The sequence below is a fragment of the Pelodiscus sinensis genome, chromosome 4, assembly GCF_049634645.1.
Source record: "Pelodiscus sinensis isolate JC-2024 chromosome 4, ASM4963464v1, whole genome shotgun sequence".
NCBI classification, from domain to species: Eukaryota; Metazoa; Chordata; order Testudines; family Trionychidae; genus Pelodiscus; species Pelodiscus sinensis.
Genome location: NC_134714.1, coordinates 84212901 through 84230825, shown reverse-complemented (window position 1 = coordinate 84230825; position 17925 = coordinate 84212901). Strand labels below are relative to the sequence as shown.

Here is a 17925-nt window from a genome sequence, read left to right as displayed (position 1 = left end):
TCATTCCATGCTCCTTGACGTATTCTCTTTCTGACAGACTGCTAAATCAGCATCAGTGATTACCGATCTTAGCTACTTTTGACTGCTTGCCCCAAGGGAAGAACAACCATCTGCAGCTGTCTCTTGAGACATCCGTGCAGGATTAAGTCCATTTGGGAGTTCTATCTATATAATGGGGTTCATATGGTTTGAATCTTTGTGGCAAAAATTTGTGCCAGCTATCACTGGCCCTTTTTTGTCTGTACAGTCCCATGCATATCTAGAGCAATGAATCAGTAATAGCAAATTATCTCTGGAGAAGTAAGGAAGCAGGAGACATGGAGCCATTGCTGTGGCCTTTCTGCTGGTCATTTACAGACATTAACATTTTTGTTTTATGATTTCTAGGAGGCTATTGGAGTCTTCCCTCATTTCGTTATCACGCTACGATGGAGCAGGGTCCCGGGAGCATCCAATCTATCCAGATCCAGCCAGGTAAGGCAGTGAAATCCAGATTCAGTCCAGTTTTCCTACATACTGGGCTCCTTGGTAATACTACTGGTATGCGAAGTTCCCTATAAGCTGCATGGCCACACAGCTGTTTTCTGAGCCCTGCTCAGAGTCTCAAAGCTCCAATGCAAGCAGGGAGTTCAGCTGGCCAAAGGGGGGGGAGGGTGGGACATGTCTCAGCAGCAGCTAAACAGAGCTAGCTGTGTGCTTGAACTAAGGAGCTCCAAGAGTAGGTAAGCAAGTGATAAGGAGGTAATCAGTGGTGGGGGAGGGGGCAGAGTGAATGAGCAATTAATTAATTGGCTTGGAGGGAAGTGTCAAAGGGGAGGGGAGTTTGGAGAGCCCTTTATGTGGGGGGCGGGGGAGGGATGACAGAGGCAGAAACGCAGCAGTCTCCTCAACCCTCCTGGGCTGGGAAGGGGGAGGTAAGGGCTGACTGTATGGGGTAGGTGGGGGAAAAAGGGGATGGGTGGGTACTGGCATTGGGATGAGGTGGGGGTGGGGTTGTGCTGTGCCCTGGGGTGAGGTGTGGATAATTTGTTTGTGCTGATCCTGTCCTGACTCCCAGCTGGACTGCTGGTGCCTGCTAGTATGAGATGCAGGATTTTATCCCAGCCCCCAGCTGCACTGGGGGGAGCAGATTGCACGGGAGTAAGTGGGGAGAAAGGAGGTGGGTGGGTGCTGGCATCTGTGCAGTGAGGTGGAGACTAGGGGCAGTATGTTTGGGGTGTCCTTCTGACTCACTTGCTGCAGTCCTCTGTCTGGATTGGAAGGAGAAGTGTGGGGAGGAAAGCAAGCTGTATGGGGCGGGGGTTTGTGGGGGGTACCAGGACATTTGCATGATTACATTTCACACAAAGTTTTGTTGATATTGCTGGTGTGCATCCATACACTACCTCAATATTGGTGTTACACGGAAGAAATTGCAACCCGTCCAAAAGAAAATTCAGCCTGCCCAAGGATAAAAAATGTTGGCAGGAACACTGCTGGAATGTGATCAATCTCATCTAATCTCTCATGTATGAGATGACCACGAGGCCTGTGCCCTTTGGTGATGTTTTGACAAGCCCCTTCCATACTGCCTTTCATTTAAATCAAAAGGCTTTGGGCAATAACACAGTGACAAAAGAGTGGTAATAAAGTACAGAGAACATGCTATTGTGTGAGTTTTGGTCAAGACTGAATTCAGCCTTGTTTGGGGAAGGGATCTCTTCTTCCTTCTGTCTGTCTACATGTGTGTGTCAGATGAATCAAGTGGAGAGAAAGTCTCCATACAACTGAACACAGATCATCTAATACTCTCAGTGAACCTGGAGGATAATCTTGTGATCTGGACAGCAGATAATTCAAACTACAGGCAAGGCCATCCTGTATCTGTTCATTTATTATTAGGAAAGGACCAAGTAACGATGGGAGAATAACAGGACAGATTGGAGCCAATGACAGCAACCTGTTTGGAATCAACATAGTAAGGAGATGATAGTGGAGTTTAGGAAAGCAAATATTTGGAAAATGAAGATGCTAAGAAATTAAGTAAAGGTGATGGAAATCAGAGTTCATGAGTCTAAGGTACAGTAGAAGGGAGAATGACAAATTAGAGACAATGGATTTCGGGAAGGCACATTTTGGTAAGCTCAGAGAGCTGGTAGGTAAGGTCCTATGGGAAGCAAGAACTGAAGGGGAAAAACAACTGAAGAGTGTTTGCAGTTTTTCAAAGTGACATTAAGAGCTCAAAAGCAAGCTATTCCACTGCATAGGAAAGATAGAAAATATGGCAAAAGACCGCGTTGGATCAACCAGGAGATCTTGCATGATCTAAAAATAAAAAAAAAATCATATAAAAAAATGGAAAGTAGGACAAATTACAAAGGATGAATATAGGCAAACAATACAGGAATGCAGGGGCAAGATTAGAAAAGCAAAGGCACAAAATGAGCTCAAACAAGCTACAGGCATAAAGGGAAACAAGATGACATTCTATAAATCTATTAGAAGCAAGAGGAAGACCAAGGACCGGGTAGGCCCATTGCTCAGTGATAAGAGGGAAACAGTAACAGGAAACTTGGAAATGGCAGAGATGCTTAATGACTTCTTTGTTTCGGTCTTCACTGAGCAGTCTGATGAAGGCATGCCTGACATAGTGAATGCTAGTGGGAAGGGGGAAGGTTTAGAAGATAAAATAAAAAAAGAACAAGTTAAAAATCACTTAGAAAAGTTAGATGTCTGCAAGTCACCAGGGCTTGATGAAATGCATCCTAGAATACTCAAGGAGCTGATAGAGGAGGTAACTGAGCCTTTAGCTATCATCTTTAGAAAATCACGGAAGACTGGAGAGATTCCAGAAGATTGGAAAAGGGTAAATATAGTGCCCATCTATAAAAAGTGAAATAAAAACAACCCAGGAAACTACAGCCCAGTCAGTTTAACTTCTGTGCCAGGAAAGATAATGGAGCAAGTAATTAAGGAAATCATCTGCAAACATTTGGAAGATAATAAGTTGATAGGGAACAGCCTGCATGGATTTGTAAAGAACAAATCATGTCAAACCAATCTGATAGCTTTCTTTGATAGGATAATGAGTCTTGTGGATAAGGGAAAAGAGGTGGACATGGTATACCTAGTCTTTAGTAAGACATTTGATACGGTCTTGCATGATATTCTTATCAATAAACTAGGCATATGCAACTTGGATGGGACTCCTGTAAGGTGGGCGCATAACTGGCTGGATAACTGTTCCCAGAGAGTAGTTATTAATAGTTCACAATCCTGCTGGAAATGAGTAACAAGTGGGGTTCCGCAGAGGTCTGTTTTGCGACCGGTTCTGTTCAATATCTTCTTCAACGATTTAGATATCAGCATAAAGAGTACGCATATTAAGTTTGCAGATGATACCAAACTTGGAGGGATTGCGACTGCTTTGGAGTATAGGATCATAATTCAAAATAATCTGAACAAATTGGAGAAATGGTCTGAGGTAAACAGGATGAAGTTTAATAAGGACAAATGCAAAGTGCTCCACTTAGAAAGGAACAATCAGTTTCACACATACAGAATGGGAAGCAACTGTCTAGGAAGGAGTACGGCAGAAAAGGATCTAGGGGTTATAGTGGACCACAAGCTAAATATGAGTCAACAGTGTAACACTGTTGCAAAAAAAGCCAACATGATTCTAGGATGCATTAACAAGTATGTTGTGAGCAAGACACAAGAAGTCATTTTTCCGCTCTACCCTGCGCTGATTAGGCCTCAGTTGGAATATCATGTCTAGTTCTGGGCACCACATTTCAAGAAAGATGTGGAGAAATTGAAGAAGGTCCAGAGAAGAGCAACAAGAATGATTAAAGGTCTAGAGAACATGACCTATGAAGGAAGAGTGAAAGAATTGGGCTTGTTTAGTTTGGAAAAGAGAAGATTGAGAGGAGACATGACAGCGGTTTTCAGGTATCTAAAAGGGTGTCACAAGGAGGAGGGAGAAAACTTGTTCTTCCTGGCCTCTGAGGACAGAACAAGAAGCAATGGGCTTAAACTGCAGCAAGGGAGGTTTAGGTTGGATATTAGGAAAAAGTTCCTAACTGTCAGGGGGGTTAAACACTGGAATACATTGTCTAGGGAGGTTGTGGAATCTCCATCTCTGGAGATATTTAAGAGTAGGTTAGATAAATGTCTATCAGGGATGGTCTAGACGGTACTGGGTCCTGCCAGGGGGCAGGGAACTGGACTCGACGTCTCGAGGTCCCTTCCAGTCCTAGTATTCTATGATTCTGTTATAAGCCTGGTCTTGCTTTCTGGGAATTGAGTCTAATTGATCTCTTCCATGTTGAATTTCTGCAACCTGTGACAGAAGATATAGCTGCTTCAGGTGTCTGTTAGATCAGGGAACAACATCAAGTGCAGTTTTAATCTTGGAAGCAATTTTTAAAACAAGTTCTTGCTCTTATCGCATGGAATTTTGAGGGCTGTAAGTAGTGATGAGAGCTTTAAGTATGAGAATTGGGATTATAAGGATCCACTGAAGGAAAAGCAAGTGTTGTGAGATTATCTGTCTTCAATTAATACCAGATCTTTCTCCCCAGCAGGGAATTATGTGCATGAATCCATCAACTGTAGCTGAAAGTGTGAGTGGGGTAAGGGTATGATTAAGGCTCGACAAAAAATACAATCTACTTGCCCGTGGCGAGTAGATTGTAACCTGGAAGAGCCGGGTTCAGGCGATCTGCGCATGTGCCGAACCTTCTCCACATGCGCAGATTGCCGGACAGCGCGGCTGGCGAGCGGAGCTCACCATGGTTCAGCGAGCCCTGGGTATGATCATTGCAGAGTGTCTCAGATGTATTGGTTATGCTGGACCAAAGGGCATCATTTGAGACAATGGGATCTTTCCAATTTCCCTTAGACTTTCCTAGAAATGTAGGGGGAGCTCTTATTTCCATTGATTGCAGTTGAGTATGCTGCAGAATCTGCTGATGTTGCAACAAGGTCTGAGCCTATTGGGTGCATCCCAGAAAATACAATAGAAAAGTTATTTGAAGCGGGAATGGTATTACATTTAAAAAAAAAAAAAGACCAAGATCTGTCTTCTCTAGTGGACCTTCAAAACTTCAGCCACACACTAAAGCAGGGATGGGCAATGGGGCCTCTGCGGGCCAGATCCAGCCTGCCCGGCATGAGGATGCCTTGCCACTCCCCTGCCCCCAGTCCGATCAGGGCTTGGGGATGGTAGGGATGCACAAAGTCTCTCACTCCCTGTCCCCACCCTGCAAGTGCCGCACGACCCTTGCAGGGTGGGGACAGGGAGCAAGAGACTTTGTGTGCTCTTCCTGCCCCTACGTCCTGATTGGCTTGGTGGCAGGAGAGCGCACAAAGTCTCCTCCTGACCTGCAAGGGAGTAAGTGCCTAGAGGGGACTACCAGCTGTTGAGAACAGCTGGCAGTTCTCTCTGGGTGGTGGCAAAGACTTCTCGTGCTCCTCCACCCCCAGACCAATCAGAGTCTGTGGGAGGGGGAGCATAGAAGTATGTTTGGCCTGCCTCTTCCACCATAGGCCCCACCCCTTCCAGTGTGGCCCAGAGCCACTTCAGAAATTAGTGAAGTGGCCTCCTGTCTAAAATTATTGCCTACCCCTGTTCTACAGAATGATTGTGTTGGATCTAGATTTTTATGTTGCACCCACCACTTGTTATATGAGGTGCATGGTTTGAATGAACAGTGTAGGATTTGGAACGAGGCAAGGAAAATGTTGATCACTTTAAAGCTGTTTCAGAATTCACAGGAATCTTGTGATGGAATTGAAAGGGCCTGTTCTTTTTAGATGGTCTCATTGGTTGGACTTCTTCAAGGTCAGCCTACTTGTTAAGGCCTATCCCTTGACTTCCAGATTTACGAAGTCAATAGGACAGGAAAGCAGGAAGGAAATTGCTGCCCTACTACAAGTGCCTTTTGACATACGTTACTCTATTACAGCTTGAAATAAGGATATTTATATTAATATCCCAGCTAGACAATTTCTGTGTGTCTATACTGTTACAAGTCAGACTATCTAGTAGAAAAGATTCCAAGAAAATCTTAGATTGCTGAAGCAGTTATTGTGGGTATGACTGTGGTGTTGTCTACTAAGCAGGTCTGAATGTTGACCTGGATGAGTTGACACATGTTGTGTGGTTTGATTTATTTTAGATCCAAGGGAAACCAGGACACACCAGGGCTACTTAACCACTTTCTTATTTATTGCAACTTTTAAGCAGTTAATACAGTTGTTTAATTTTTACAAGCCTTAAGAACAATTACTATTCAATTTAAGCCTTAAATACTATATATTCTAAAGCAATTAATACAGCGCAAAGCAATGCAAAAGCAATTAATGGAAGATCTAATATAATACAATAATAAAGCCTCATTTACTTCACCCGTATGCTACCTACAGTACCAGGCAGGAGGTTGTGGTTCTTTTTTTTCCCATTCATTGGAATGCCTCGCACTGGGTCGCTGGTAAGAAGGGCCTATTTAGTTCTAGTTACATCGAACAGGACCTATGGGTCAATCCTGTCCATTCCCTCCCATCAATTGTACTTACTAAGCCCAATTTTATAGTAGAGAGAGACTTGCTCATTCTAATAATATTTATCAGTTGATTCCGTATGGAGTAGGATACATAAAATGCCCAGTGCCCCTATTTGCGGGGACATCCTTTTACCCAGAATGTTATCTAAATTATGTGCATAGTTGACAGTTTCATGACTGCATCTGTACTTTTTGCTTATCAGAAACAGAAGTACCAGTACAAGGTTGCTTGTCCTGTGTTCTTGACATGGTCTCGTGTACCATGCTTAATCTGCATTGTTATGCAAAACAATTGCTGACTCTCGGGCCTTGCCTGCGTGCTTTGGTGCACCAGGCTTGAGAGAGGCCAGAAATCTGCACTTTGGACAAGGCAGACATCACCATTTATTGCTAAGGAGCTTCAGGGGGTAGCCAAGTTAGTCTGTTACAGAAAAAAAAAAAAGCAAGATTCTTTTCTGTAGAGAATGTCCAGTTTGACCAATATATATATAATAGAGGGGCACTGTTGGCATTTGATGGCGTAGATCAAATTACTAGATGACCGGTCAAATGACCCTTTGATTTTGTGGCTTGTGGTGTTTGCTCCAGTGATGAATTCGTCAGTGTAGATATGTGGGCAGAGTTGGCATCTTTTCTGGTTGCAGGGCCAGGTTCCTGGAGGCTTATGATGTGGTTGTGTGGTATCTGCTCTAATCCCACTGACAGAGACCAGAAACTTCAGGATCTCTACCAAGCATTTATAAACCTCAACTACCCACCCACAGAAATAAAAAAGCAAATTGAAAGAGCCAGACGAATACCTAGAAACCATTTACTTCAAGACAGACCCAAGAAAACCAACAATAGAACACCACTTGTCATCACCTACAGCCCCCAACTTAAACCTGTCCAACACATTATCAATAAACTACAACCTATACTGGAACAGGATACTAAACTCCAAGAGGCTCTGGGAGACAGACCCATAGTCTCCTATAGACAACCACCTAACCTCAAGATGATTCTTACCAACCACCACAGGACATACCACACTAATACCAACCCTGGTACGTTCCCTTGCAACAAACCCCGTTGCCAGCTTTGTCCACATATTCACTCTGCTGATACCATTATTGGACCTAACCAAGTGAGTTATAAGATCAAGAATACATATTCCTGCGCATCCAGATATATAATTTATGCTATCATGTGCCGAAAGTGTCCGTCTGCTTTGTACATTGGACAAATGTCTCGGACACTTCGCCAGAGGATCAATGCCCACAAAACAGATATTAGACAGGATCACAAAGAAAAAACAGTTTCTTGCCATTTCAACCAGAAAGGACACTGTCTCAACGACTTAATTACCTGCGTCCTGCTTCAGAAGCCTTTTAAATCTGCACTTGAAAGGGAATCCTCTGAACTGTCATTCATGCTAAAATTCGACACTCTACGTGTCGGTCTCAACGAAGACACTAACCATTACAAAGATAGCTTCCCCAATTATCACCTCTAATACCATTAGCTCACAGACATTTACCTTCCCACCCCGCATCCCCCTTCTGTTCTGAAATGTGATTTGTCCTTTTCATATGTGTTCCTTTTTTTAATTGTATCCTTTGGTATATATGGTTGTGACTATTTTCTTCCACTATTTGATCTGAGGAAGTGGGTCTGGCCCACGAAAGCTCATCATCTAATAAACCATCTTGTTAGTCTTTAAAGTGCTACATAGTCCTGTATTTTGTTTCAGCTACACCAGACTAACACGGCTACATTTCTATCATTAATGTATAGCGGTAGGGAGGTGGACAACAGAGCATCTTTCTCTCTCCCCCTTCTCCTTCCCTTCTATTTTTTTTTTTCGAGTTTTCTTATCCCCCTAGTCATAACTCCGGTCATCTGAAGAAGTGGGCTGTGCCCATGAAAGCTCATGATACCATCTGCATGTTTTGTTAGTCTATAAAGTGCTACCAGACCATTTATTGCTAGGGCATGGTAGTCTAGGCTCCCTTACAACTTGCTTCCATGCAATATGTCCTTCTCCACAGAAAAAAGCATGGCAGACCCTAGAATAGCAGTGCCTGGTACCTAGCTTTGTCTCCATTCAAATGGGTAGGCATGTATCTGGAGCACAATCTGTGAGTACTGGCAATATGTCAGATCATTGTAATGAGTTGTCTGTGGTTGCTCACTTGCAGTTATTCTTTACTGCCAAAACTGAAGAGGCCTCCCAGTTTCCTTTCTTTCAGTCATCTTGCGCTCTGTTCTCTCAAGCAAGGAATAGGCATAGAACAAGATGGTTAACCCTGAACTGGAGATATTTCATTATGTGGAACAGTTACCGCTGGTGAGGTGGTCCTACTTTTCTGTTGTAAGCTGGTGTCCCACGCTGCCATCTTGCCATGAGGTTGACTTTGGGAACAGCCATGAAGTGCTGTGGGGTATCCATGTGCTGCAAGCCATACTACAGAATCTTGATGATAGACAGTGGAGGGTTTTGGATGAATACTGTTGATCTAATGGTATTTACAGGCTTGAAACCAGAGGAAAATATATATGTTGACTCCTGCATCTGGTGTCTTAATGGAAGCAAGTCCATCAGTTCTAAACTGCTTTGTTGTCAGTGACAACTCTGGCCCTGGACCAGGGCTGGCCTTACCATGAGGCGAACTCAGGTGGGGTGGCACCACTAGGACCCAGAGTGTTTAAAAAAAATAAAATTTGTGTCTGTTGCTGGTGCATCTGTAGGTAGCAGAGCAGTACCATGAGAGGAGTAGAACAGGAAGAAGGCAGAATTGAGACCTTTCAAAGTTTTGGCCCAAGTGTGGCTCCCAGCCTCAGGTGCCAAAATGTTGTGGGCCGGCCCTGCCCTGGACTGCTTGAGGCTGGGGAAAGGAAATTGAAAGTGTAATTCTTCCTTGGTCAGAAGGAGTGCCTAGTGTTACCTTAGGTATCCTTCCAGTATTTTCAGGAACAGAGACTAGAGCTTCAGCAGGTGGAGAGATTTCCCAGGAAAAAGGGGCTGGAGGGATGCTTGAGGCTTGGAAAATCTTCATTCTGAAAGGTGGTCTTCACTAAGATATTGATTATCCATTTATCTACATGGCTACTTAGGATTCCCTGGGTTGTAACTGAGGACTTTGTATTGCCTAGTAATTCATCCCTGCATGCCCACTTCCCTATTTAAGGAGAAGTAGTAGAGATGTAAGCGACTAGCCAACTGTCCAATAAGCAAAAGCTTATTGAATAGTCAAGGGACTAGTCACTTCCAGGCCTCCTCCCCCCCCCCCGCTGCCTCTATCAGAGGCAGCAAGGAGGGGGAGCAGAAGCCAGTGCTGGGGGGAGCAGGCTTAAAAGCCAGTTCCCCCCAGCACCATCTCGGCGGCGGGTAGTGGAGACCTGGCACAAGCCAGGAATCAGCTGATTCCCGATTTGCAACTAGTTCCAGACATGCCTCTGATTTTTAAATGACTTAAGAGCCAACAAGCTCTTAATACACTGAAAAGGCTGGTGTGCAGTGGGGGGAATCATCTGTCCTGGCTCACCCTGGCCTCTCCTGCTGTGTGTTAGCCTTTTAAAGGATTAAGATTAAGGAGCCGACAGCCTCTTAATCCATTTAAAAGGCAGAGCTGCAGCGGGGTTGGCTCCCATGCCAGGAGCTAAACCCCACTGTGGCATCCCGCTTACCGACTAATTAACTAGTTGATGGAAAATCCATCGACTAGTCAATTAGTTCATTAAACTAAATTTAACATCCCTAAGAAGTAGGCTTGAACTTTTGCTTTGGTGCCAACTTTTGCAAGTGTTTGCTGCCATTCAGCACCTCCTCCGCTAGGTTCCTTGTGAGTCAGCACCATCACTCCATGCTGTTGTCTGTTAAGACTATGCTGCTTGGTGCTGGATTCTGAACTGCTGGCATTGGCCACAGAGTTCACAGTGAGCAGCTTGAACAATTGTCACACATCCAGCAATGCAGTCTCTCAGTCTGTGCCATCTGCGTTGGTAATTGGATTCCATTCACTGCAAGCATCTGTGTGATCCATATGCACCTCATGTACTGAGGCAATTTGGATCCTGTGGTGTCAAAAGTAGCTTACTGTCTTGTGGACAGTTACAAAGTTTTTTGTTGCTAGGAGGCTGTGACACACTGCACCCCTTTATTCACATCCCATATGCTATTGCAGGAATCTTTGTACAAAGTATGCCTTGTATAATTTGAAAACACATAATTTGGTAGTCGTTGTCCTGGTAAAATATGTGTAGCTACGTTGTATGAAGTTATAAGATACTCCTTCATGGTGGTGTTAACATAAGTTCTAAAACCCACAGCCCTGCCCAAATAGAAGTTGGCAAACAGATCTCTCCTAGACAAAGGGAAGTGTGCTCTGCTTAATTTGTATTTAAGCAGTAGACACTGTCATCAAGCAGGAAGGAGAAGATGAAGTTCAATTGGATGGAAAAAACAGCAGGGAATATTCTTCCACATAGATTCTCTTTGGCTCTTGGTTCTTGAATGGAAATCTCCCCCGCCTCCTCCCAAGAAAGAAGCTGAAACTATTTAAAAAAAGGGGGGGGGGGACACAAACAACCCAACCCTGCTCTTTCTGTACCCATTACACACTCTGCACTTGGAAGAGATAAAGGAAACAGGTATTAGTGTCTGGGAGAGAGGCTCTTATTTAAGAGTTTGGTCACTAATCTTTTGGAGCATGTGATGAGAAATTTTTGCTTGACCTAATATAGTTTAAATTAGGCATTTTTTATTTTATCTTTATTTTTCTTGTAACCTTTTCTGACTTCTTTGCCTCATTACTTCAACGTGCATAAAATCTCTCTTTTGGTAGTTGATATGCTTATTGTACTGTATCTGGGACACAAGTTATGTGTGCATATTATGTCCTTAAAGAAATAATGAACTTAATATATTTGTACTGTCCAGGAGAGTGCTGGGCAGTATAGGACATAGGTTTCTGGGAGAAAATCCAGAACTGGGAGTGTATTGGGGTCACTGTGTCATTTTTAAGGCAGTTAAGAACCAAGATATCTGTTTATAGCATATTCATAGACATCTGTGAGTGATTTACATATGATGGCTGTCTGTGAACAACAAGGTATTTTGAAGGGCACTCTACGTTAGGGGACACAGCTGCTCATTAGTCTGGATTTTACTCTTGTATGTCACAGGTGCTTCTCTGTTTTGTCACTTTCCTGTTAGAGATATGGGTGACGAATAGAATAGTGAACTAATGTTTAGCTTGCTGTTAGACTGGCTTTAGCAAAGGACTGGGTGAATCTAGTAACCAGGGTGTCTAAAGAGACATCTATAGAAAAGAATAGAAAATAAAAAAGCAGTTGTTTGCCTCACTAGCATATTGCTTCTAATTTTTTCTGCCATAAAGACTAATCGGACAAAGACAGATGGAGAAGCCCACCAGTAACTTTTTGAGAGGTTTTGTTAAAGTTGCTCATCTTTCATGTATTTTAAGATTAAAACGCAGTAGCTTTTGGCTTAGTCATGTTTTTTGCTGTTGGCTGAGTATTCTTGGTGTCAGAGGATGTGGAATTAGGAATGCAAGTGACTAGTTGACGACCCAATAAGCCTAAGTTTATCAGGTAGTCGAGTCACTACTCAGCTAGTAGCTCCCCCCCCCCGCCTTGCTGTCTCTGTATTAAAGGCAGCAGTGGCAGGGAACTGGAGCCAGTGCTGGGGGGAACTGTCTTAACAGCCTGTTCCCCCCTAGCACTGTCTCCACAGGGGGCAGGAGAGGCAGAGGCACAGCGGGGGAAACAGCACGAGCCGGAACTGAGCAGTCCTGGCTCATGTCGGGGCCCAGACAGCTGTGGCTCTGCTTTTTACATGTAGCAAGAGCCTGACAGCTCTTGCTACATGTAAAAAGCAGAGCAGCAGCAAACCCCCTTATCGACTAGTTGTCGATGGAATTTCCATCAATTGTTCAATTATATTAGCTTCCTCTATTTAACATCCCTACTTGGGATCAGAACAGGAATGGTGCATGATGAACACATTCTTTCAGTTCTTTACTGATGTGTGTGTCTTTTTTTTTACTTGAAATTTCCCTGGGAAAAGTCAGTGCCAGGCAGTGAGGCACATTATCTGGGCTATGTAAGAGTGAGGTGTCTTGTTGGAGTGATGCACTTTTACTGCAGTGGGAAAGCCCTCTGACAAAGGGCAATAGCAATAAATCTCTCAATCCTATCAAAAGTGGTTCTACAAGTTGAACCTCTCTATTCAAACACCTTCAGGATCTGTCCAGTGCCAAACCAGATAATTTCCTGAACAACAGGAGGTCAATATTGTCTAGCAACGTTACCAACCGTTCCACTGCTTACTGGGCTCTTTAGAAGACATTTAGGGTAAATGAGTGCTAAATAACAGAACTCAACACTGAGGGTACGTCTAAACTACATGGCTCCGTCGACGGAGCCATGTAGATTTGTTGTTTTGGCAAAGGCAAATGAAGCCGCGATTTAAATGATCGCGGCTTCATTTAAATTTACATGGCTGCTGCGCTGAGCCGACAAACAGCTGATCAGCTGTTTGTCCGCTCAGCGCGCTAGTCTGGACGCTCCCCTGCCGACATCAAAGCCTTTGTCGGCAGCCCCGTTATTCCTCGTGGGATGAGGTTTACCGGGGCTGCCGACAAAGGGCTTTGATGTCGGCAGGGGAGCGTCCAGACTAGCGCGCTGAGCGGACAAACAGCTGATCAGCTGTTTGTCGGCTCAGCGCAGCAGCCATGTAAATTTAAATGAAGCCGCAATCATTTAAATCGCGGCTTCATTTGCCTTTGCCTATGTGTCTAATCTACATGCCTCTGACGACAGAGGCATGTAGACTAAACACAGCCTGAGAGCCAGGACCGGTGGCTGTAAACAAACTTTATGGTATCACAGGAAACTTGGCCACACCCATGACAAGTGGACATCTGGCTAACTATAAAATTATATGGTCCGGAAGTTGCCAGACCAAAGAATGCCGTATTAGAGAGGTTCAGCCTGTATTCTGAATTGTGTCTTTGTGATCTGGGAATACAGACTCTGTAACAGATCTGTTTCCTGTTTTGTTTACTGATGGTGGTAGCGAAAAGGACTGAATAAGTCTCAAAATAATTAAGAGGTCTCCAAATTTAATTATAATCAGGGAATCCTCATCAAAAAGTGTATTTCTGGGAGAGTCCCCCCCCCCCCCCCAGGGATCAAATTCTTGGTCCTATGCTATTTAATGTTTTTTAAGGTCTCTCTCTCTTCCCCTCCACCCCCAAGTCATTGACAAAAAAATCACTGAAAGTCACACGATCCAAAAATTGGGAAAATGGTAAATAAGTGAAGAGGACAGGTCACTGAGACTGAGCAACCTCGATTACTTGGAAAGTTGGGTGCAAGCAAGCTATGTATTTTAATACTGTTAAATGTATACATTTCCATGTAGGAACTAGGGATGTTAAAAAACGTTTAATATGGGAACAGTGTAGCCACTGAAACTCTTACACAGAGTACTGAGAGCCAGGACTGGTGGCTGTAAACAAACTTTATGGGACTGCAGGAAACTTTATACTGCAGAGCACACAGTGAAGCCTCTTCTGGAGCATCAGCTCATCGGTTAAACGGCTAGTCGGTTAAACCCTGACATCCCTATTGCTTAGACAATCTCAAGAGGCCAACAAAATGCAACTTTTAGTTACCAGTGTATGTAGTTCAATATCTATAATCAAATAGTAGACAAGATTTCCTCCTCCAGCATTTGTTCCGGAAGAAAGGGTGAATTTAATAAGTTACTGGGTAGCAGAAGGGTCACTTCAGAACCCACAATAAACAAATAGTGCCATTCACGCACACACAACCCCCTCCCCACCCCACACACATGGCCATTAACATTCACATAAAGGACAAATTAAGTCAAAACTCAAAAGCTCTGTCTCACTTTGCAAACAGAGGGGCTGAGATATCACTCAGTGAAGGCAATCTAATCAGGTAATGGCTACATTTACCAATCCAGATGGATGCCTCAATGTTAAGCTTTGTGTGTTGTAATGATGCTCATTCTGTAATATGGCAATGCCCTTGTTATCTAGAGAGATCTGATGGCTATATTCCTGTATAATGTTCCTTTAAACAAAAGCTCACTGTTGTAAAGATGATTGCTTTGTTTTTGATAGTTATATGGCAGAGGTTTGTAAGCTATTAATACTTCTTAAATAAATAGTTTTTTAAAAGCTGCAACAGCCTTGTGCTCAGAAAGGAAGGCTTACCTTAATTCCTGCTCATCTGCAGTTTGACCTTGATCTGCACCATCAATTGTGGCAATATCCCCTACTACTTTGGTGTTCAAAGAGATGCCCTCCCTTCTCTCCCTGTGTTTCCTTCACATGTAGGAAACGAATGGGTAGCAATGTTGTCCTCAACCTCTGTCAGAGACTGGGAATGGACCACAGGAGAGGGATCCCGTGAGGATTATCTGTTCTGTTCACTCCCTCTGGGGCATCTGGTATTGGCCACTGTCTGAAGACAGGATACTGGGCTAGATGGACCTTTCATCTGACCCAGTATGGCCGTTCTTATGCATATGTACATGCATACAAGAGATTTTTCTAGTTGAAAGATTTACTGAGGTACAAACTTTGAACAACTCAGATACTTAAATAACCATCTCCCTAACATACTGCTTATGAGAAATACCTATTTAGGATTAGAACTGAACTCCTGGCTATTTGGGATTAGATTTCTCATTCTATGCTTGGTCTGCCACTGGCTGCCCTGGCACAACTGTGCTCAGATTTCTAACTAGTGCCATTTCTAAAGTGTCTTCTCTCTCCTTAAAGCTGACTTTGGGCTTCCAGCCCCCCATCACACTGACTTGTGGAAGGAAAAATCCTATTACAACCATCACAATGCATTTATTTTAATGGAACGAGCAGATAAAAATCTCAGTTCCAATACAAATGCATTAGGAACAGGAGAGGGGAAATTGACACAACTCTAATGTTACCATGAAGATTAAAGTGCACTTCCACTTCAAACAAGATTAAGACAATAGCCTCCTGGGGTTCAATATTTATTGTTTCGGTTTCCTGATCAATTGTACACAGTTTACAAGTACAAATATGGGTTATCCAATTGCTAGCACTACACATTCGCCACAAAATCAGAGTCAAGCTAAGTTCTTTCTGGGATGGGCATCCCCACAAGTAATAAGATTCTGCAAGTCAAACTGCTTCAAATTACACTGCTCAGTCCTATTATGTTCTATATGAGGATAAAACAGGTGCAACAAATGACAAAATGTGCCCTTGCAAATGGAACTTAATTAACAATTTTGTTGTTGATACACAGACCACATAGAACTGTAACTCTCATTCCGAGAACTCTGCAGGTTCTGACAGGAATAAAATTTAGTGAGTCTAATTCATGAGTTCCAAGACCCAAAAGGGATCATTTAACCCAACGTCCTGTATAAACACAGATCAGAGACTCCTCTCCCGCCCCCCACAATATTCTAAAATATTTTTAGCGAAATATCCAATCTTAATTGTAAAATTTCCAGCAATGCAGAGTCCATCATAACTTGTTCCATTGATTGATTACGTTCATTAATTTAAAAAGTTGCACCTTCTTTCCAGTTGTCTAGCTTCAGCTTCTAGTCATGGGGTTGTTATACCCTCATCTGCTAGACTGAAAGCCTGTAATCTAATATTTGTTCTAGGGATATGAATGATTAACTGGTAAGCATCACCCTATGATGCTTACTGATTCTAGTTAAGCCATGGGGGCTGGAGCAGCTTCCCACCTGCCATGAGCAGGGACTGCTCCAACCCCGGGGGGTCCGCCGCAAAGAGACACCCTCTAGCCCAGCTGGAGCAGCCCTTGGACACAGGGAGCCACTCCAGCTCCACTTGCGAACCCCTTTTAATCTGTTAACTGATTAAATATTACATTTAACCAGTTAACTAATTAAATGGGACTTTACTTCCCTGCTAAGCAAGCATATAGAGAGAACGGCAAGCAGGCTGGTATCAAGTAAGGAGTGTTGGAAGAGTACAGATCACTAGAAACTAATTATCATCTGGAATGGTGATTCAGGACCCCAGTTCTCACTGGTCTTTCGAGTGAATTTAGGCTGAGTTAAATGAGATTCCTTCTGGCCAGCTATTAATATAGTATTGAGTAGTGTGATGTAAAATAGTCATTTCCCTCTTCTGTAACAGGTGCTGGCTATGTGTAGAAGCATGTATGTGTGCTCAGCACATGTAGTATAGTAATGGGGGGATTGTTCGATGAAAGGCACAGGTGAATAAATATTGGTTCCTTTCATGCTCTTTCATCTCATAAAGTGCTTTACAATAACAGGAATTTATATCCCAGTAGTGTAGCAACTCCCTCCCATCTCCCTCTACAGATGGTGCACAACTTAGGTTGATAACATCTGTTTGATTAGCAGTGTGATTGACCAGGATCATTAAGTTCCTCCTGTATCTTATATTGTGAGGACTAGCAGCAGGGACAGACCTCTGCTTAATGTCTCATCTGAAAATTGTTGCTGCCTTTCTTCTCTGAACTGATTATCAGAATCCTTATTGTGAATGGCCTTGATTCTTGGTGGTTGTTCAGAGCCCTCTGCTGGAAAGTTTGCTGAGGTGGTGATGAATAAGAGTAAGTTGCAAAGAATCTGAAGAAACAGTGTCTGTTAACCTTTCCCATCCCTACCACTGACAGTTAACTGATTAACCTTTTAACAGTGGATGTTTACCAGTTCCAGTTACCTGCTTCAGTCCCGTGGGGCCCATTGGAGCAGCCCCTGCCTGTGGTGGGAGGAGGGGGGGAGCACTCCCATCAGGCTGAAGCGGCCTTCCCCTTTAATTGGTTAGCCTGTTAAACTCTATTTAACCAGTTAATGAATTAAATGGGATTTTACATCCCTAGTCGGGGATGTAAAGAATGTAAAAATGTAACCGTGTAACCACTTAAAAAAAAATCGTTGAGGTTGCATATGCTGTAAGCTCTGCAATATAAAGCTTAAATAAGCTCTCTATTGCAGAGCCAGCAATGAAATCTCCCCAAGACCGTGGCTGGTAAGGGTTACTGCTGGACAGGGGCTGCTGTGGCAGGTAGGCTGGGCTCCCGACAGACAGAGGCTATGCCAGTGGACCCCATGAAGCTGAAGCAGTGCTCAGCTCTGGACCAGGGTAGTGGGGCAGGGGAGCAGTGAGCTGCTCCAGCCCCTACCTGTTAGTCAGAAAAAAAACTTCCTCCATTAAGGGTGAAGCTTACCAATTAACCATTTATAGCCCTAGTTCTCTGCAGATACTGTTGTCTATCTTCTCAGCAGGAGAATGTGGTGGAAGGGTTATCTTTAAAGTGGAAGTTTCCTTCCTTACTCTTTCCC

The 17925-nt window shown here is 43.6% G+C and overlaps 1 protein-coding gene across 3 annotated transcripts in view; it reads left to right on the top strand.

Annotated features, from left to right (window-relative positions):
• Positions 1-17925, top strand: part of AMBRA1 (autophagy and beclin 1 regulator 1) — a 224049-nt gene that overhangs the window by 65852 nt on the left and 140272 nt on the right. For all 3 annotated transcript variants that reach the window (XM_075927593.1, XM_075927595.1, XM_075927594.1), the window contains exon 8: positions 388-474. In XM_075927593.1, coding sequence (XP_075783708.1) covers positions 388-474 — 87 coding nt within the window. The remainder of the gene's footprint in view (positions 1-387; positions 475-17925) is intronic.